This window comes from Sus scrofa, chromosome 2, assembly GCF_054392235.1.
Source record: "Sus scrofa isolate SSC_HxYL_T2T_F1_AM1 chromosome 2, Sscrofa_HxYL_maternal_Yorkshire_Landrace_v2.0, whole genome shotgun sequence".
NCBI classification, from domain to species: domain Eukaryota; kingdom Metazoa; phylum Chordata; class Mammalia; order Artiodactyla; family Suidae; genus Sus; species Sus scrofa.
The window spans coordinates 145,538,144-145,554,120 of NC_139384.1; the positions used below are offsets into that span (position 1 = coordinate 145,538,144).

Here is a 15,977-nt window from a genome sequence, read left to right on the forward strand (position 1 = left end):
AGCTTGTAAGTTTGATTAGGTCCCATTGGTTTATTTTTTATTTTTTGGTCTTTTTTTTTTGTTGTTGTTGTTAAGGGCCGCACCCACAGCACATGGAAGTTCTCAGGCTAGGGTCTGAATCGAAGCTGTAGCTGCCGGCCTACGCCACAGCTACACCCAGATCCGAGCTGCGTCTGCAACCTATACCATAGATCACACTACGACAGACCCTTACACCACTGAGTGAGGCTAGAGATCAAACCCGCATATTCATAGCTACTAGTCGGGTTTATTACCGCTGAGCCATGATGGGAACTCATTTTTTTTTTTTTTTGTCTTTTTTTGTTGTTGTTGCTGTTGCTATTTCTTGGGCCGCTCCCGCGGCATATGGAGGTTCCCAGGCTAGGAGTTGAATCGGAGCTGTAGCCACCGGCCTACGCCAGAGCCACAGCTACGCGGGATCCAAGCCGCGTCTGCAACCTACACCACAGCTCACGGCAACGCCGGATCCTTAACCCACTGAGCAAGGGCAGGGACCGAACCCGCAACCTCATGGTTCCTAGTCGGATTCGTTAACCACTGCGCCACAACGGGAACTCCGGAACTCATTTTTATTCCTATTGCCTTGGGCGAATGACCTAAGAAAACAATTGTACAGTTGATGTCAGAATGTTTTGCCTATGTTCTCTTCTAGGAGTTTGATGGTATCTTCTCTTACGTTTAAGTCTTTGCGCCATTTTGAGTTTACTTCTGTGGATGGTGTGAGGGTGTGTTCTAGTTTCAATGACTTACATGCAGTTGTCCAGTTTTGCTAGTACCACTTGCTGAAGACACAGGCTCTCTTTTTCCCATTTTATATTCCTGCTTCCTTTGTCAAAGATTAACTGACCATAGGTGTCTGGGTTTATTTCTCGGTTCTCTATTCTGTTCCATTGGTCTGTATGTCTGTTTTTGTACCAGGACCACACTGTCCTCACTCCTGTAGTTTTGTAATATTGTCCGAAGTCTGGGAAAGTTATGCATCCTGCTTTTCTTCCCCCTCAGGATTGCTTTGGCAATCCTGGCCTTTAATAGTTCCATATACATTTCTGGATTATTTGCATCTATATTCACTGAAGATATTGGCCCGTAATTTTCTTTTTTGGTAGTCTGTCTGGTTTTGGTATTAGGGTGTTGATGCCTTTATAAAATGTCCTTGAGAGTGTTACTTCTTCTTCAATCTTTCAGAAAAGTTTAAGGATGGGTATAAGTTCTTCTTTGTATGTTTGGTAGAATTCGTCTGTAAAGCCATCTGGTCCTGGACTTTTGTTTATAGGGAGTGTTTTATCACATATTCAATTTCAGTTCTAGTGATCAATCTTTTCAGACTATTTCTTCTTGATTCAGTTTTGGCAGGCTTTATGTCTCTAGAAAGTCTCCATTTCTTCTAGGCTGTCAAATTTGTTGGCATATATTTGTTTATAGTATCTTTCTTATGGGTTTTTATATTTCTGCAGTATCAGTTGAGATTTCTCTTTTTACACTTCTTATTTTATTTGGGTTCTCTCTCTTTTCTTCATGGTAAGTCTGGCCAGACGTTTGTCAATTTTGTCTACCCTTTCAAAGAACCAGCTCTTGGTATTATTGTGTTTTTATGAAATCTCTATTTTATTGATTTCCTCTTTGATCTTTATGACTTCCTTCCTTCTGCTGATTTTAGGTTTTGTTTGCTCTTCTTTTGCTAATTCTTTTAGGTGGTAGGTTAGGTTGTTGAGTTCATATTTTTCTTTTTTTTTTTTTTTGAAGAAGGCCTATATCACTATGAACTTTCCTCTAAGAACTGCTTTTGCAGCATTCTATAGATTTTGTATAGTTGTCCAACTCTAATATTCTTAGACAGTATATCAGATACATTAACCTTGGAAACAGATATGACGTACACAGAATATTTATTTTTAAAGTTCCTAAAGAGAAGTTAAATTCTGATCCACTTATAATTTCAAATGATTAGTTTAAACACAGTTCTAAATGTTCAATGTTAGAGTTAATATTTCAGTCTTTTTTTAGTTTTTTATTTTCTATCATAGTTGATTTACATGGTTCTGTCAATTTCTGCTGTATAGCAAAGTGACCCAGTCATACACATATATATTATCTCACATTATCCTCCATCGTGTTCCATCACAAGTAACTAGATAAAGTTCCCTGTGCTATACAGAAGGATCTCGTTGCTCATCCACTTCAAATGCAATAGTCTGCAGCTATTAAACCCAAATTCCTGGTCCATCCCTCTCCCTCCCTCCTCTGCAACCACAAGTCTGTTCTTCATGTTCATGAGTTTGTTTCTTTTCTGTGGATAGGTTCATTTGTGCCATATATTAGTTTTCAGAGATAAGTGATATCATATAGTATTCATCTTAGGATGAGAGTTCCATCCGTGTTGCTGCCAGTGACATTATTTTGTTCTTTTTTATTGCTGAGAAGTATTTCGTTGTGTATATATACCACTCTAAGGATGGGCATTTAGGTTGTTTCCATGTCTTGGCTATTGCGAATAGTGCTGCAATGAACATAGTGGTGCATGTATCTTCTTCAATTAAAGTTTTGTCCAGATATATGCCCAGGAGTGGGATTGCAGGATCATATGGTAGCTCTATATTTAGCTTTCTGAGGTACTGCCATACTGTTTTCCATAGTGGTTACACCAATTTACATACCCAAAGTGTAGGAGGATTCCCTTTTCTCCACACCCTCTCCAGGATTTGTTATTTGTAGACTTACTACTGATGGCCATCCGACCAGTGTGAGGCAGTATCTCATAGAAGTTTTGATAGGCATTTCTCTAATAATTAGTGATGTTGAGCATTTTTCAATATGCCTGTTGGCCATCTCCTATTTTCTTAGATGAAATGTCTATTCAGATCTTCTGCCCATTTTTTAATTGGGTTGTTGGGTTTTTTTGTTGTTGAGTTGTATAAGCTATTTGCATATTTTAAAGATTAAGCCCTTGTCAGTTGCATCATTTGAAATTATTTTCTCCCATTCTGTAGGTTGCCTTTTTCTTTTTTCTATGTTTTCTTTAGCTGTACAAATGTTTTAAATTTGATTAGGTCTCACTGGTTTATTTTTGTTTTTATTTCTGTTATCTTGAGAGAATATTTCAGTCTTTACAAAATATGATCTCTTTTGGGGAGCATTTTCTCCTCAGTTTTCTGTTTAAGATTTTACATAATTCATTCAACCTGTTTATTTTCTAAGAGCCACAAATCTGTCATCTAATACAGTGATCCCACATTTAGGACTATATCACATGAAATAATTCAAAGTAAGAATGGCTTATTTGTACAATGATTACTTTAACCTAAAAAACCAAAGGGAGTAATTAAGCTAATATTAATGCAAATCAGCACTATATTACCTTCCAAGTAGTTATTAAAAATTACTATCGGCCATCCATTAAATTTCTTCTTTTTTTTTTTTTTTTTTTTTTTTTTGTCTTTCTGCTATTTCTTTGGGCCGCTTCCGTGGCATATGGAGATTCCCAGGCTAGGGGTCCAATCGGAGCTGTAGCCACTGGCCTACGCCAGAGCCACAGCAACATGGGATCCGAGCCACGTCTGCAACCTACACCACAGCTCATGGCAACGCCGGATCGTCAACCCACTGAGCAAGGGCAGGGACCAAACCCACAACCTCATGGTTCCTAGTTGGATTCGTTAACCGCTGCGCCACGACAGGAACTCCCATACATTAAATTTCTAAGAAAATAAAGTAACTGGAGGAAAAAAGTAAAATATACACCAATTACAAGGTAATATTTGAAACTGTAAATATAATATGGGAAGAAATCAAGAGTCTTAAGAGAAGAAATTAATTAAAAATATCTTGTTTCATAGGCCTGCTAGCAATGAGCACACTTAATGCCCAAATCTTAGTTTCTAAATACCATCCTCTGGGAGTTTCCACTGTGGCTCAGATAGGTAAGGACCCAGTGTCATCTCTATGAGGATGTGTGTTTGATCCCTGGCCTCATGGCACAGGTTACAGATGTGGCTCGGATCCAATGTTGCTGTGGCTGTGGTACAGGACAGCAGCTGCAGCTCTGATTCAGCCCCTAACCCAGGAACTTAAATGTGCCACAGGTGTGGTCATAAAAAAGGAAAAAAAAATTACCATTCTCCAATGAAAGAACAGAAGAAAATATCTGATTTTAGGGACCAGGTAAGGAAAATACAAAATGAGCCCCAAACATATGTGGTGCCAGAAAGTGAGGAAGTGCTCAAAAAAACAACCAAACAAACTGATGGGAATATGCTGAAAGCTTAGGAACTACACTGAAGGAGCTCTTAATGGCCAAAGCTGGTATAATTTGAGCAATAAAATAAACAATGATATTAATGTATTATAACTCACAGACTAAAATAAATATCTACATGTCCATAGTAACATAAATAAAAACCTGAATAAATAAATTATGGGGAAAAAGAGATCGCTCTTTCTTAATATAGAATTTCAAACACTAAACACTAGAGGGAACAAGGGGAAGAGAAAGTCCCATTGAGCAAATGCACATAACTATTACTGGATGCTAAAATTAGTGGAAGAAAGTATGATGAGAAACAGGACCTCTGTATAGCCTCAAAGTGTTATCTCCACAAGACAGACATAAATGACAAAGGAAATAACAAAATAGAAGATTTATAAAAAACTTATAATTATGAGAGAACTATGGATAAATTCAAATTGAAGAACATTCTACTAATATATGACCAGTACTTTTCAGACGAGATCAGGCACGTTCAGGGTGGTATGGCCATAGACTGACCAGTACTTTTCAAAAGTATCAAGATCATCAGAGACAAAGACTGAGAAACTGGGGGCTGAGGGAGACTAAATAGACATGACAACTAAATGCAATGTGATTCACAATTGGATCCTGAACAAGAGAAAAAGGACATTCCAAAGAAAATTGTATTACTGTAAATTTCATGGTGTCAATAACTGTACCATGATTATGTAACATGTTAACATTAGACGAAGTTGGGTGACAGGTACACAGGAACTCTCCTTGCTATACTTGTTGCGTTTTTTACAAGTCTAAAATTATTTCAAAATAAAAAGTTTAAAAGTATTCTTTTAATGTTTTTGCCTACTTTTTAATTGTTTATATGATTAACTCCATTAACTGGTTTATAAAATTCTGTTAACTGGACTATAAAAACAAAACGTCGTAAGAGCACAAACAAAATGAAATTTATTAAAAATGAAGTCAGAAGTGAAGTCAGTCAGACAATGAGGCACCAACATCAAATGCTATCACTTACATGTGGAATCTAAAAAAAGGACACAGTGAACTTCTTTGCAGAACAGACACTGACTCACAGACTTTGAAAACCTTATGGTTTCCAGATGAGACAGGTTTGGGGGTAGGGGGATACACTGAGGGTTTGGGATGGAAATGCTGTAAAATTTGGTTGTGATAACTGTTGTACAACTATAAATGTAATAAAATTCATTGAGTAATTAAAAATAAATAAATAAAAATAAAAATGAAGTCAGCATTACCATATTATCCAATTCTACCTTTGGGTATATACCCAAAAGAACTGAAAGCAGACTCAAACAGATATTTGTATACCCACATACACAGCAGCAATATTCACAATAGTGAAAAGGTAGAAGTAACCCAAGTGTCCACCAACAGACGAAGGGATAAGCCAAACATGGTATATACACAAAATGGAATATTATTCAGCCTTAAAAAAAGGGAGGAAATTCTGACACATGCTACAATATGGATGAATACTGAGGACATTACCCTAAGTAAAATAAATAAGTCAGATACAACAAGAAATTCTACATGCATGGGGTACCTAGAAGAGACAAATTTGTAGAGACAGAAAGTAGAATGGTAGGTTACCAGGAAGAGATGGGGTGTTAGTGTTTAAAGGGTACAGAGTTTCATTCTGGGATAATAAAGTCCTGGAGGTGGATGGTGTGATGGTTGCAGAACAACGTGAATGTACTTTATGTCACAGAACTGCACACAAAATAGTTAAAAAGGTAAATTTTATCAAAATAAATAATATTTAAGAAGTTCAGCAACATAAAAGTATATTCTCAATATTAACAGATCTAAGAAATTTCACATCTTAAAAACATACTGACTATAAATACCACCTAGTGGTCACATTTAAAATATCAGATTCCCTTATCTAAGAGGCAGCTCAATTATCACTTTTTCTCAATAACCTCTAGAGTTTATTGACTCAGCACCATCTCCAAAGGTTTGTGATGGTGGCATCTCTGGATTTCACATCTAATCTAACCTGCAGATTGAGAAGAGGCCTCTTCAAAGCCCTTTACTCACCTGGTACGCAAAGGAGCCCTAGATCAATTAGTTCTTAGCATGAAGGTTCAGGGAGTCACTGAGCACCTAATGATGGCTGCGGAACTTCTCACCCTCATGAATAAGTTCTTCAAATTATCTAACCTACTAATATTATCTTGTTAGAAAAGAATTCCCAAAATATAATCTCATGTTCAAATTTAAGCATGAAAGCATATTTTCAAGGCCATGCAATGAATTTTTACTTACAGTGAACTAGGTTAACCCATGATTCTCTGACAGCTTTGTTTACTTCCCATAATAGTGATGATACCTTTCATAAACAACTCTGGTCACTTTCACTAAATACATATATGGTAGAACCTGCTCTTATAGAGGAACAAACAAAAATCATGATTTAATAAGTGTTCATATGAAATCTTTACAAAAGATCATAGGGATTGAGATGAAGGTTTAAATGAATTTTTAAAAATCACATACATAAATACTATAACTTTACTTGAGCTTAATAAAATGCCAAAGTATGTAAGTATCGAGTTACACTGCAGAAATATCCCTTTAAAGATCAATGTTAGAGGTTCAAAGAATTTTTAATAGGTGATTTTTATTACAATACGTACTTGTTAAACAGCATATGTTTAGCCAACATTAAGATTAATTATCTTGAGAAAAAGTTACCTTCTTCAAGCTTTTTTTTCAGTTCTTCTATTTCTTTCTGAAACTGACGAAGCAAAGCATCCTTTGGATCTTCATTAATTCTAGCTTTATTTTTAATATTCTTAGCACGATTAGCATATCGTAATGTACTGATGGTTTCATCGTAATTGTAATCTGCTGGCCCAATATTTGCACACTGTTGAATTATAAATACAAAACATTTTACACTTGACATAGTTAAAATTAATACTGCCATTACAAATAAAATCAAAAAGAAATTTGGAGCATATTTCCACACTGGCCTTCTTGAAAAAGAGGGCATCACCACATGGGTTTACAAACAGTATAACTGTAGGCTAGCACACATGATGTACTAGAAAAATAATCATACATTTCAAAAAGTAAAATAATCAACAGTTTTTAAATTTTTATGAATATCAATTACTTACATAAACAGGAAGCTTAAATTTCCCTAATGATAACTATACTACCAATAAAGTCTTACCATCATGGTTTTTGAATTGCCTCCTAAGGAATCCTGAAGAAGCCGAGTCAACTTAGAGTTTCGATAAGGCACATGAGTGCTTTTTCCATCAACCAAGGCAGAAATTACATTACCCAGGGTGGAAAGCGAAAGATTGATTTTTGTAGCTTCTTTTAGGCGCTGTCCAGTAGCTCCAGTTTTTGCTTGTCTTTCTGAACCCTAGCAATAAAGAGCGACAGAAACAAAACTAAAATAAAAAACACATAATATTCTTCCCAAAGTTAAAAAACTTATAACTTTTTTTTAACAATAAAACATCTGCTATCTGGAATTCACTTCAAAACAAAACTGGAAGGGAAGAAGTGGCTGAGGGTAGAGATGAAATAGGACTGACTATGAAATGATAATTAATAAAGCTGGGTGATGGGTACATGGGAAATCATCAACTTATTCTACCTACTTTTATACAGAGTTGAAATAGTACAGAGTTAATGAGTTAAACACATACAACTTTAAAATGATACATATAATCACTCCCTTTCACTTAAATTATTCAATTATAAAATAAAAAGACTCACAAGAGTTATGTCTTAAGTAGCATCTTGTTACTTACAGCAAGATCTACAAGATGGAGCTTCCCCATCCTGACATGCATGTTTCCATCAACGCCTTTTTCACTGCATTCTATAGTAATGGTAAAGATGGCATGGGAACGGGAACTGTGTTCATTCATATTAGTTGCACCAACAGAACCTTGAATAAAAGGAAGAAATTCTTTAAAACTGTAACAACTGGGAACACCTTTAAAAATAATTAAATTACTAAATTTCATCACAGCCAAAAGCCTGAGAGCATGGCTAAAATATAAAAGCTTAAGTGTAATTAGCCATTATTAGAAATTTTCGACATTTTATGTTGATAACAAAAATTGTAATTTTTTCATATTAAAGAGGTGATTTTAGGACAAAATACTTAATTTAAGTTACAACTATTACAGGCCCCAGAAAATAACTAATTTACATTTAAAAAAATCTTAAATCATTCAAAATATTAACTGCTATTTCAGCTTTCTCTACAAAGTACTATGTGTTGAGAATCAACCACAGGAATACTTGCATATATATGATAGATAATACAAGGATATTCAGTGCAGAATTGTGTGCAACAGAGAGATCAGAAACAACCAACAGGACAATGGTGAACCACTTACAGAATAGTCACACTATGGATTACTAACCAGTCTTGAAAAAAACATAAGGTAGAGGAGTTCCCATCGTGGCTCAGTGGTAACGAACTCGACTAATATCTTTGAGAACACAGGTTTGATTCCTGGCCTCGCTCAATGGGTTTAGGATCCAGCACTGCCATGGGCTGTGGTGTAGGTCACAGACAAGGCTTGGATCCCTGCGTTACTGTGACTATGGCGTAGGCCGGCAGCTGCAGCTCCCATGTGACCCCTAGCCTGGGAATTTCCAGATTCCCCCAGTGTGGCCCTAAAAAAAAAAAGCAAAAATACTAACAATAAGGTAGATCTGAGTGACATGGAAAGATACCCGTAATACATGAACTGAGGGGGGAAAAAAGAGAAGAATGTAGAATATAATTCCATTCTTGTAAAACAAAAGTATCCATTCAAAATATGCTAAGAATTTGTGTGCGTAAAATATTTTACATGAATATATTGTGCAAAGAAAAAGATATGTTTTGATTTTTTTTTTTTTTTTTTTTTTTTTTTTGTCTTTTTGCCTTTTCTAGGGCCACTCCCTCGGCATACGGAGTCTAATCAGAGCTTGTAGTAGCCGGCCTACACCAGAGCCACAGCCAACGCCAGATCCAAGCCATGTCTGCGCCACAGCTCACGGCAACACTAGATGCTTGACCCACTGAGCAAGGCCAGGGGTCAAACCTGCAACCTCAGGGTTCTGAGTCAGATTCGTTAATAACTGCTCCACGACGGAAACGCCTGTTTTGATTTTATAATAGGCATTCACTGGTTTTTTCCCTCAAATTTCAAAGTACTTAAAAGCATATTAATTTAACCTAAGACCAAAATTATTTTCTCACTTTATATTCATGTAGAACTTCTCCACGCAAACTGTGATCTTAGAACTTAAACATTAAAACATATTCTTTATTAGCAAGCGGCTATATTAAAAATCAGATAACCAGAATGTTAATTGCACTGATAAAGTAAAGCCAAGCCCAATGAAGAAGGGTAAATGGAAAATCCATGGAGGAAAATGCCAGGATTTGTGATGCCATACTACATTTTCCAATTTTCTTCTAAATCAAATAATGAATTTATGAAAATTTTCCAAAAATACAAAAAACATAAATTTGATACCACTTCAAATCATCTAATCAGAAGTGACACACACACACACTTCCACAGAATAGTAGATCTTACTTTATTTTCTGTTTCCTTCCACTTAACATTATCTACTACATATATTTCCCTGCAAAAACAACTTGAAATCTTTACTAAAACTTGTTTTGCTGTTCTCTTACTAAGAAATATTTGGGATTATTTCCCATTTTAGGTCTTCATAAGGGACATTAATATGAGCATCTTTGAGCAGATACCTTTCTTTCTCTCTAGAATTATATCCATGGGATATATTTTCCAAACTGCAATTATCTGATCACAGGATAGGAACAGTTTTAGAGGTATGTGATTATCAAATCCAAATGCAGCACTGCTTTTGAATTTCCAATGGGAGAGAGCATTTAATTTGAAAATGTCATATTAAATGTTTTAACAACTATTATTTTTTGCAATATATGTGTAATATGCTATTTATGATTGTAGTATTTCCCATTATGAAAACAAAGCAATGTAACAGACATGCTGTCAAAAGTGACCTACAATCCCTAGGAGAACAGCTTGCAGCAATCAAGTAGATTCAATGCTCCAACCTACTGATACATCACATAATGGAAATAAAATATAACACCTCCACAAATTTTTTGTCAAAATATTTGTTTTGGAATAAAAAATTAAGTTGTATGTTTTTCAAGAGGGTATGGAAAAACTTATCCTATAAATATGCCTGCTTGTGTATCAACTCATGTGCATAAAAGAGTATTTATTACAGTATGGATCATAATAGCAAGACTGAAAACAACCCAAAGTTATCAATAAAAGATTGGTTAAAAAATTAGGTAGATCCATCCAACAAGACAATATACAGCTACTTTAAAACGCTTATATATGTACTGGTACGTGTTAATGTGAAATGATCTCCAAGATAATATTGCTTTCTGTTTTTTAGTTTTTTTAGGGCCACAGGTTCGGCATGTATAAATTCCCAGGCTAGGGATCAAATGGGAGCTGCAGCTGCCGGCCTACAACACAACCACAGCAATGCCAGATCCGAGACACATCTGCAACTTACACCACAGCTCACGGCAATGCCGGATCCTTAACACACTGAGCAGGGTCAGGGATCAAACCCACATCCTCATGGACACTAGTCGGGTTTGTTTTCACTAAGCCACAATGGGAACTCCTCCAAATAATACTGACTAAATAAAATTATTTCTATACTATACAAAACGGATACTAATTTTACATTTGTAAATGTATGGCAGCTTTATTGTCATATCTTCCCCCTCTGCTATTTTCCTCTTGATACTTATGTTATTATATTTCAAGATACTACAGTTTGTATTTTCAGGACAAACTTTTCCACTTGGATATTTGTACTAAATGTTTAATTCTTGAACTCAATCTATTTATTAATTAAGAGTGTTTTCCTCTCTGCCATTTTAGACCTTTAAATCCCTTCATCTTTCTTTCATTTTATTTCTCTCATTAGAATTTTTCCTTTTCCTTGAAAAAAAAAATCTCACATACCAAGTTAAATTAATTCCTGCGTAATTAATGGAAGGTTTTATTTACTATTGTGAGTGGAATCTTATGTTAAAATTTTTAATTAAATGGGCGATAAAATGAAAATATTCCTGATATAAAAAATTCAAAAATACAAACATACAAAAAAACAAGATGAAAGCTCCCTATACTCTTTTCCCTCAACCTTATTTCCCTTTAAGGTAACCACTGTTAAATACCCTTTCACTTTGTATTTCACATACACACATGCTGACACACAAATACATAATATCCAAATACACAGGTTAATAATTTGGCTTTTTTACACATGGAAGTGGGATGATGCAAAGAAAGAAAATTAGCTTTCTTTCTCACTTAGCAATATATCTAGCTAAGTCTTTCATGCTTCTGCATGTAGACTTAACTCCTTTTTTTTTTTAAACAACTTCATTATAGTCCATAGTATTTTTGTACCATAATTATATAACTGATGTTTTAGTGACAGTTACTTCGATTGTGCCAAACTTTTGCTATTACAAATTATGCTGCAATATAGTATTTTTTGTACAGCTAAAAATATTTTTCTAGAATACATACGTAGAAATAGAAACAGTGAGTCAAAGGAATGGATTCTTAAAATTTCAACAGATATAGTTATACTGCCCTTAAAAGAGGCTGTAAATTTTCATCACCATTGTCATTTCTTTAGAGCCTCACCAATCTGGATATCTTTTCATTAAAACTGATGGGTAAAACATCTCCTGAGGTTGATTTAATATGCATTTTCCTGAATACCTGTGAAGTTTAATATCCTTTCATATGCTTACTGCTGTGAATAGTTCTTCTGTGAACATATTCATATACATATATCTTTTGCTCATTTTCCTGTTAAAATTTTGGTCTTTTTCTATTATTTCCTTTGTAAAAATGAAATTATTTTTTAAAACTTTTGGGGAGTTCCCGTCGTGGCGCAGTGGTTAACGAATCCGACTAGGAACCATGAGGTTGCGGGTTCGGTCCCTGCCCTTGCTCAGTGGGTTAACGATCCGGCGTTGCCGTGAGCTGTGGTGTAGGTCGCAGACGCGGCTCGGATCTTGCGTTGCTGTGGCTCTGGTGTAGACCGGTGGCTGCAGCTCCGATTCAGCCCCTAGCCTGGGAACCTCCATATGCCTCGGGAGCGGCCCAAGAAATAGCAAAAAAAAAAAAAAAAAACTTTTGTTTCATTTCCTTGAGTTTGCTTTTAACGTAGTCATAAAAATATTAAAAATGTTTATTTTGGGAGTTCCTGCTGTGGAGCAGCGGAAACGAATCCAACTAGGAACCATGAGGTTGCGGGTTCGATCCCTGGCCTCGATCAGTGGGTTAAGGATCTGGCGTTGCCATGAGCTACGCCAGATTGCAGGCTGCAGGTTGTAGGCTGCAGATGCAGCTCAGATCTGGCGTGGCTGTGGCGAAGGCCGGCAGCTGCAGCTCCGATTAGACACCCTAGCCTGGGAACCTCCACATGCCACAGGGACAGCCCTAAAAAACAAAAAGAAAAAAAAATGCTTATTTTGTGTTTTTATCTTTTGCCTCTCATCTCTAACTGCTGATAGCAACATCATTAGTACTACACCTGTGGCATCAGCAATACTGCCGAAGCTTTTTATTTAGAAAAAACTTGATTTGTTTCACTTTTCTTGTCAATAAAGTGGAGGCATTATAATGCCTGGTCAATACTGACTAATAGAAAATACTCAAATACTCACTCTGCCACTTATCAAGTAGTATATTACCTTGGACAAGTTACTTTAACCCTCAGTTTCCTCAATCATAACATAGGAATTTAATACTTCACAGTTCATTTTGGAATTAGATCATTGCTTATACAGCATTTGCACAAGCACTTGCCACATAGTAAGTGCTCAATAAACGTAATCAATATTATTATAGCTAACAGGAAACAGCAATATGGGTCTCAAAGATATAGCATTACTACTAAGAAGCAAAATGTCAGTCAGCATGGAAAGCAATCTTTCGTTCATACATGCTTTCCACATAGTAAACAATCAAAGAGAAAGGGTTTTCAAGAAACCTAAAAATCCAATCTTTACAAGGCAAAGTGCATAGCAGTTTTGCTTCTAAACCACTCTACTCCATACACAAATGTTTAATCACAATTAAGCACAATACTTACGATTTTTGTGGCCCAGTGTCATGATTCTATCCATATCATCAGCATTGTTTACCACATAAGCTGATAAATCTTTAATATAAACTCCAACATCAGGTCTTTCTTTAACCTAAAAAAAAATAATAATAAGATTTTACATATATATCCGTAATTCTTCTACAGTTACTTATTGAATACCTACTGTGTGTTGTACACTATGCTAGATATTGAGGATACACTGATGAACAAGGCAGACATAGTTTCTACACGTGGAGGATACAATCCATAGAGAGAACAAATGAATAATTACACACAAAATTATTTTATTTCAATTGTTACAACGCCATGAAGAAAAAAAAATAGGAAATTATGAGAATATATTATATATAGAGAGAGACTTAAGTTAGTGAAATGGGGACAGGATAAATTTCCCCAAAATGATGTTTAAGCTAAGACTAAATAGGAGGGAGCCAATTCTGCTGGAATAGGAGGAAAAGAGTATGTACAAGAATACTGAAATGGGGAAAAAAAAAGAAAAAAACACTGGGTACTAGCTAAAATAAAAAACAATCGCACAGGAGTTCCCTTGTGGTGTAAGAGGTTAAGGATCCAGCACCATCACTACAGCAGCTCAGGTTGCTGCTGTGGCTTGAGTTTGATCCTTGGCACAGAAACTTCCACATGCCACTTCCCGCCAAACAAACAGTCAGAAAACAACCAAACAAAAGCCAGGGAAAGAGTAGAGGACAAAAGGGAAACAGGTGGAATATTTGGCTACAGATGTAGGCAGAGATAAGATTAAGCATAGTTATTGGTCTTTATCTTAAGAGCAATCTGCAGCCACTTGAGGATGAAAGTTGCATGAAATAATCAGCTCTGTAGTATTGATGTAAAAATATTACCTTTCTGTGAGTAACTTTATGAGAACTTTCACCAAATTTGAAGGATGCATGTAGAATATTTTTATCTAAATTACTATCTGTAAAATACGAATAGAAATACCAAATTCACTTTGTAAGGTGCTAGAAGTCACCTCCATAAATCAACAGACGTGAAACTGAAGCTTAAGATACCAGTAGGACAAGCCATTCCATAGGTAATAAAACCTCACAGACAAAGATGACAGACAAAAGTTTAAAAAACAATACCAGAATAGAGATTAAAAACAATAGGAAAAAAAATCAAAACCTACAGCTAGATCTTTGAAAGGGTAAACAAAACTGACAAACCTCTGGCCAGGCTCACCAAGAAATGCAAAAGAAGCCAAATAAACAAAGTAAGAAATAAAAAATGAGAAACATCAACTGTTAGCACAGAAATACAAAAAAAAAAAATTTAGAGAATACTATAAACAATTATATGACAACAAACTGTACAACCCAGAAGAAATGGTTTTTAGAAGAACACAGCTCATCAGAACTGAATCAAGAAGAAATAGCTTGAATAAACCAAACATTAGAAGTGAAGTAGAATCTGTAATTCAAAAAATCAAAAAAAAAAACCTCTCTACAAACCAAAGTCCAGGACCAGATGGCTTCACAGACAAATTCTACCAAACAAGCAAAAGAAAGACGAGTTTTACCAATCCTTCTCACACTCTTTCAAAAGACTGAAGAGGAGGGAACAACTACTAAAGACAGTCTATGAAGCCACCATCACTCTGACACAAAACCAGAAAAAGATATGACCAAAAAATGAGGTCCTACTGTACAGCAGAGGGAACCATATCCAATCTCCTAGGACAGAACATGATGGAAGACTGTATGAGCAAAACAATGTGTATACATATATATGTGTGTGTGTGTGTGTGTCTGGATCACTATACGGTATGGCATAAACTGACACAACACTCTAAATCAACTGTACTTTAATAGAAAATATGTAAATAAAGAAAACTAGAGGCTAATATCTTTGATGAATATTGATGTGAAAATTCTTAATAAAATATTAGCAAACTGAATCTGAAGAACACAATAAAAAGGTCACACACGGAGTTTCCATTGTGGCTCAGTGGAACGAATCTGACTAGTATCCATGAGGATGCAGGTTCGATCCCTGGCTTTGCTCAGTAAGTTAAAGGATCTGGCATTGTTGTGAGCTATGGTGTATGTCACAGACTTGGCTCAGATCTGGCATTGCTGTAGCTGTGGAGTAGGCCAGTGGCTACAGCTCCAATTCGACCCCTAGCCTGGGAACCTCCACATGCCACGGGTGCGGCCCCAAAAACACAAAAAGGGGGGGGGGTAACATACTATCCATCCCAAGTTCACAAGGATAGCTCAATATATGCAAATCAATGTGATATACCACATTAACAAAAGCAAAGACAAAAAGCACATGATCATCTCAAAAGATGCAGAAAAAGCATTTGACAAAATCCAACATCCATTCATGATAAAAACCCCTACCAAAGTGGGTACAGAGGAAATATAGCTCAACATAATAAAAGCTATTTATGACAAACCCAGTGCCAATATAAGATTCAATGGTGAAAAGCTGAAAGCCTTTTCACTAAAATCTGGAACAAGAGACAAGGATGCCCACT

General features: G+C 35.8%; 1 protein-coding gene across 6 annotated transcripts in view; it reads right to left on the reverse strand.

Annotated features, from left to right (window-relative positions):
- The window catches only part of KIF3A (kinesin family member 3A), a 137,497-nt gene that overhangs the window by 86,923 nt on the left and 34,597 nt on the right, over positions 1 to 15,977 (reverse strand). For all 6 annotated transcript variants that reach the window (XR_014838764.1, XM_085014525.1, XM_085014524.1 and 3 more), the window contains exons 5-8: positions 13,457 to 13,562; positions 8,062 to 8,201; positions 7,470 to 7,667; positions 6,986 to 7,160 (exon numbers count right to left, since the gene is read on the reverse strand). Coding sequence is in view for 5 of the 6 variants with exons in the window: in XM_085014525.1 (XP_084870651.1) it covers positions 6,986 to 7,160; positions 7,470 to 7,667; positions 8,062 to 8,201; positions 13,457 to 13,562 (619 nt within the window). In the remaining variant the exon portion in view is untranslated. The remainder of the gene's footprint in view (positions 1 to 6,985; positions 7,161 to 7,469; positions 7,668 to 8,061; positions 8,202 to 13,456; positions 13,563 to 15,977) is intronic.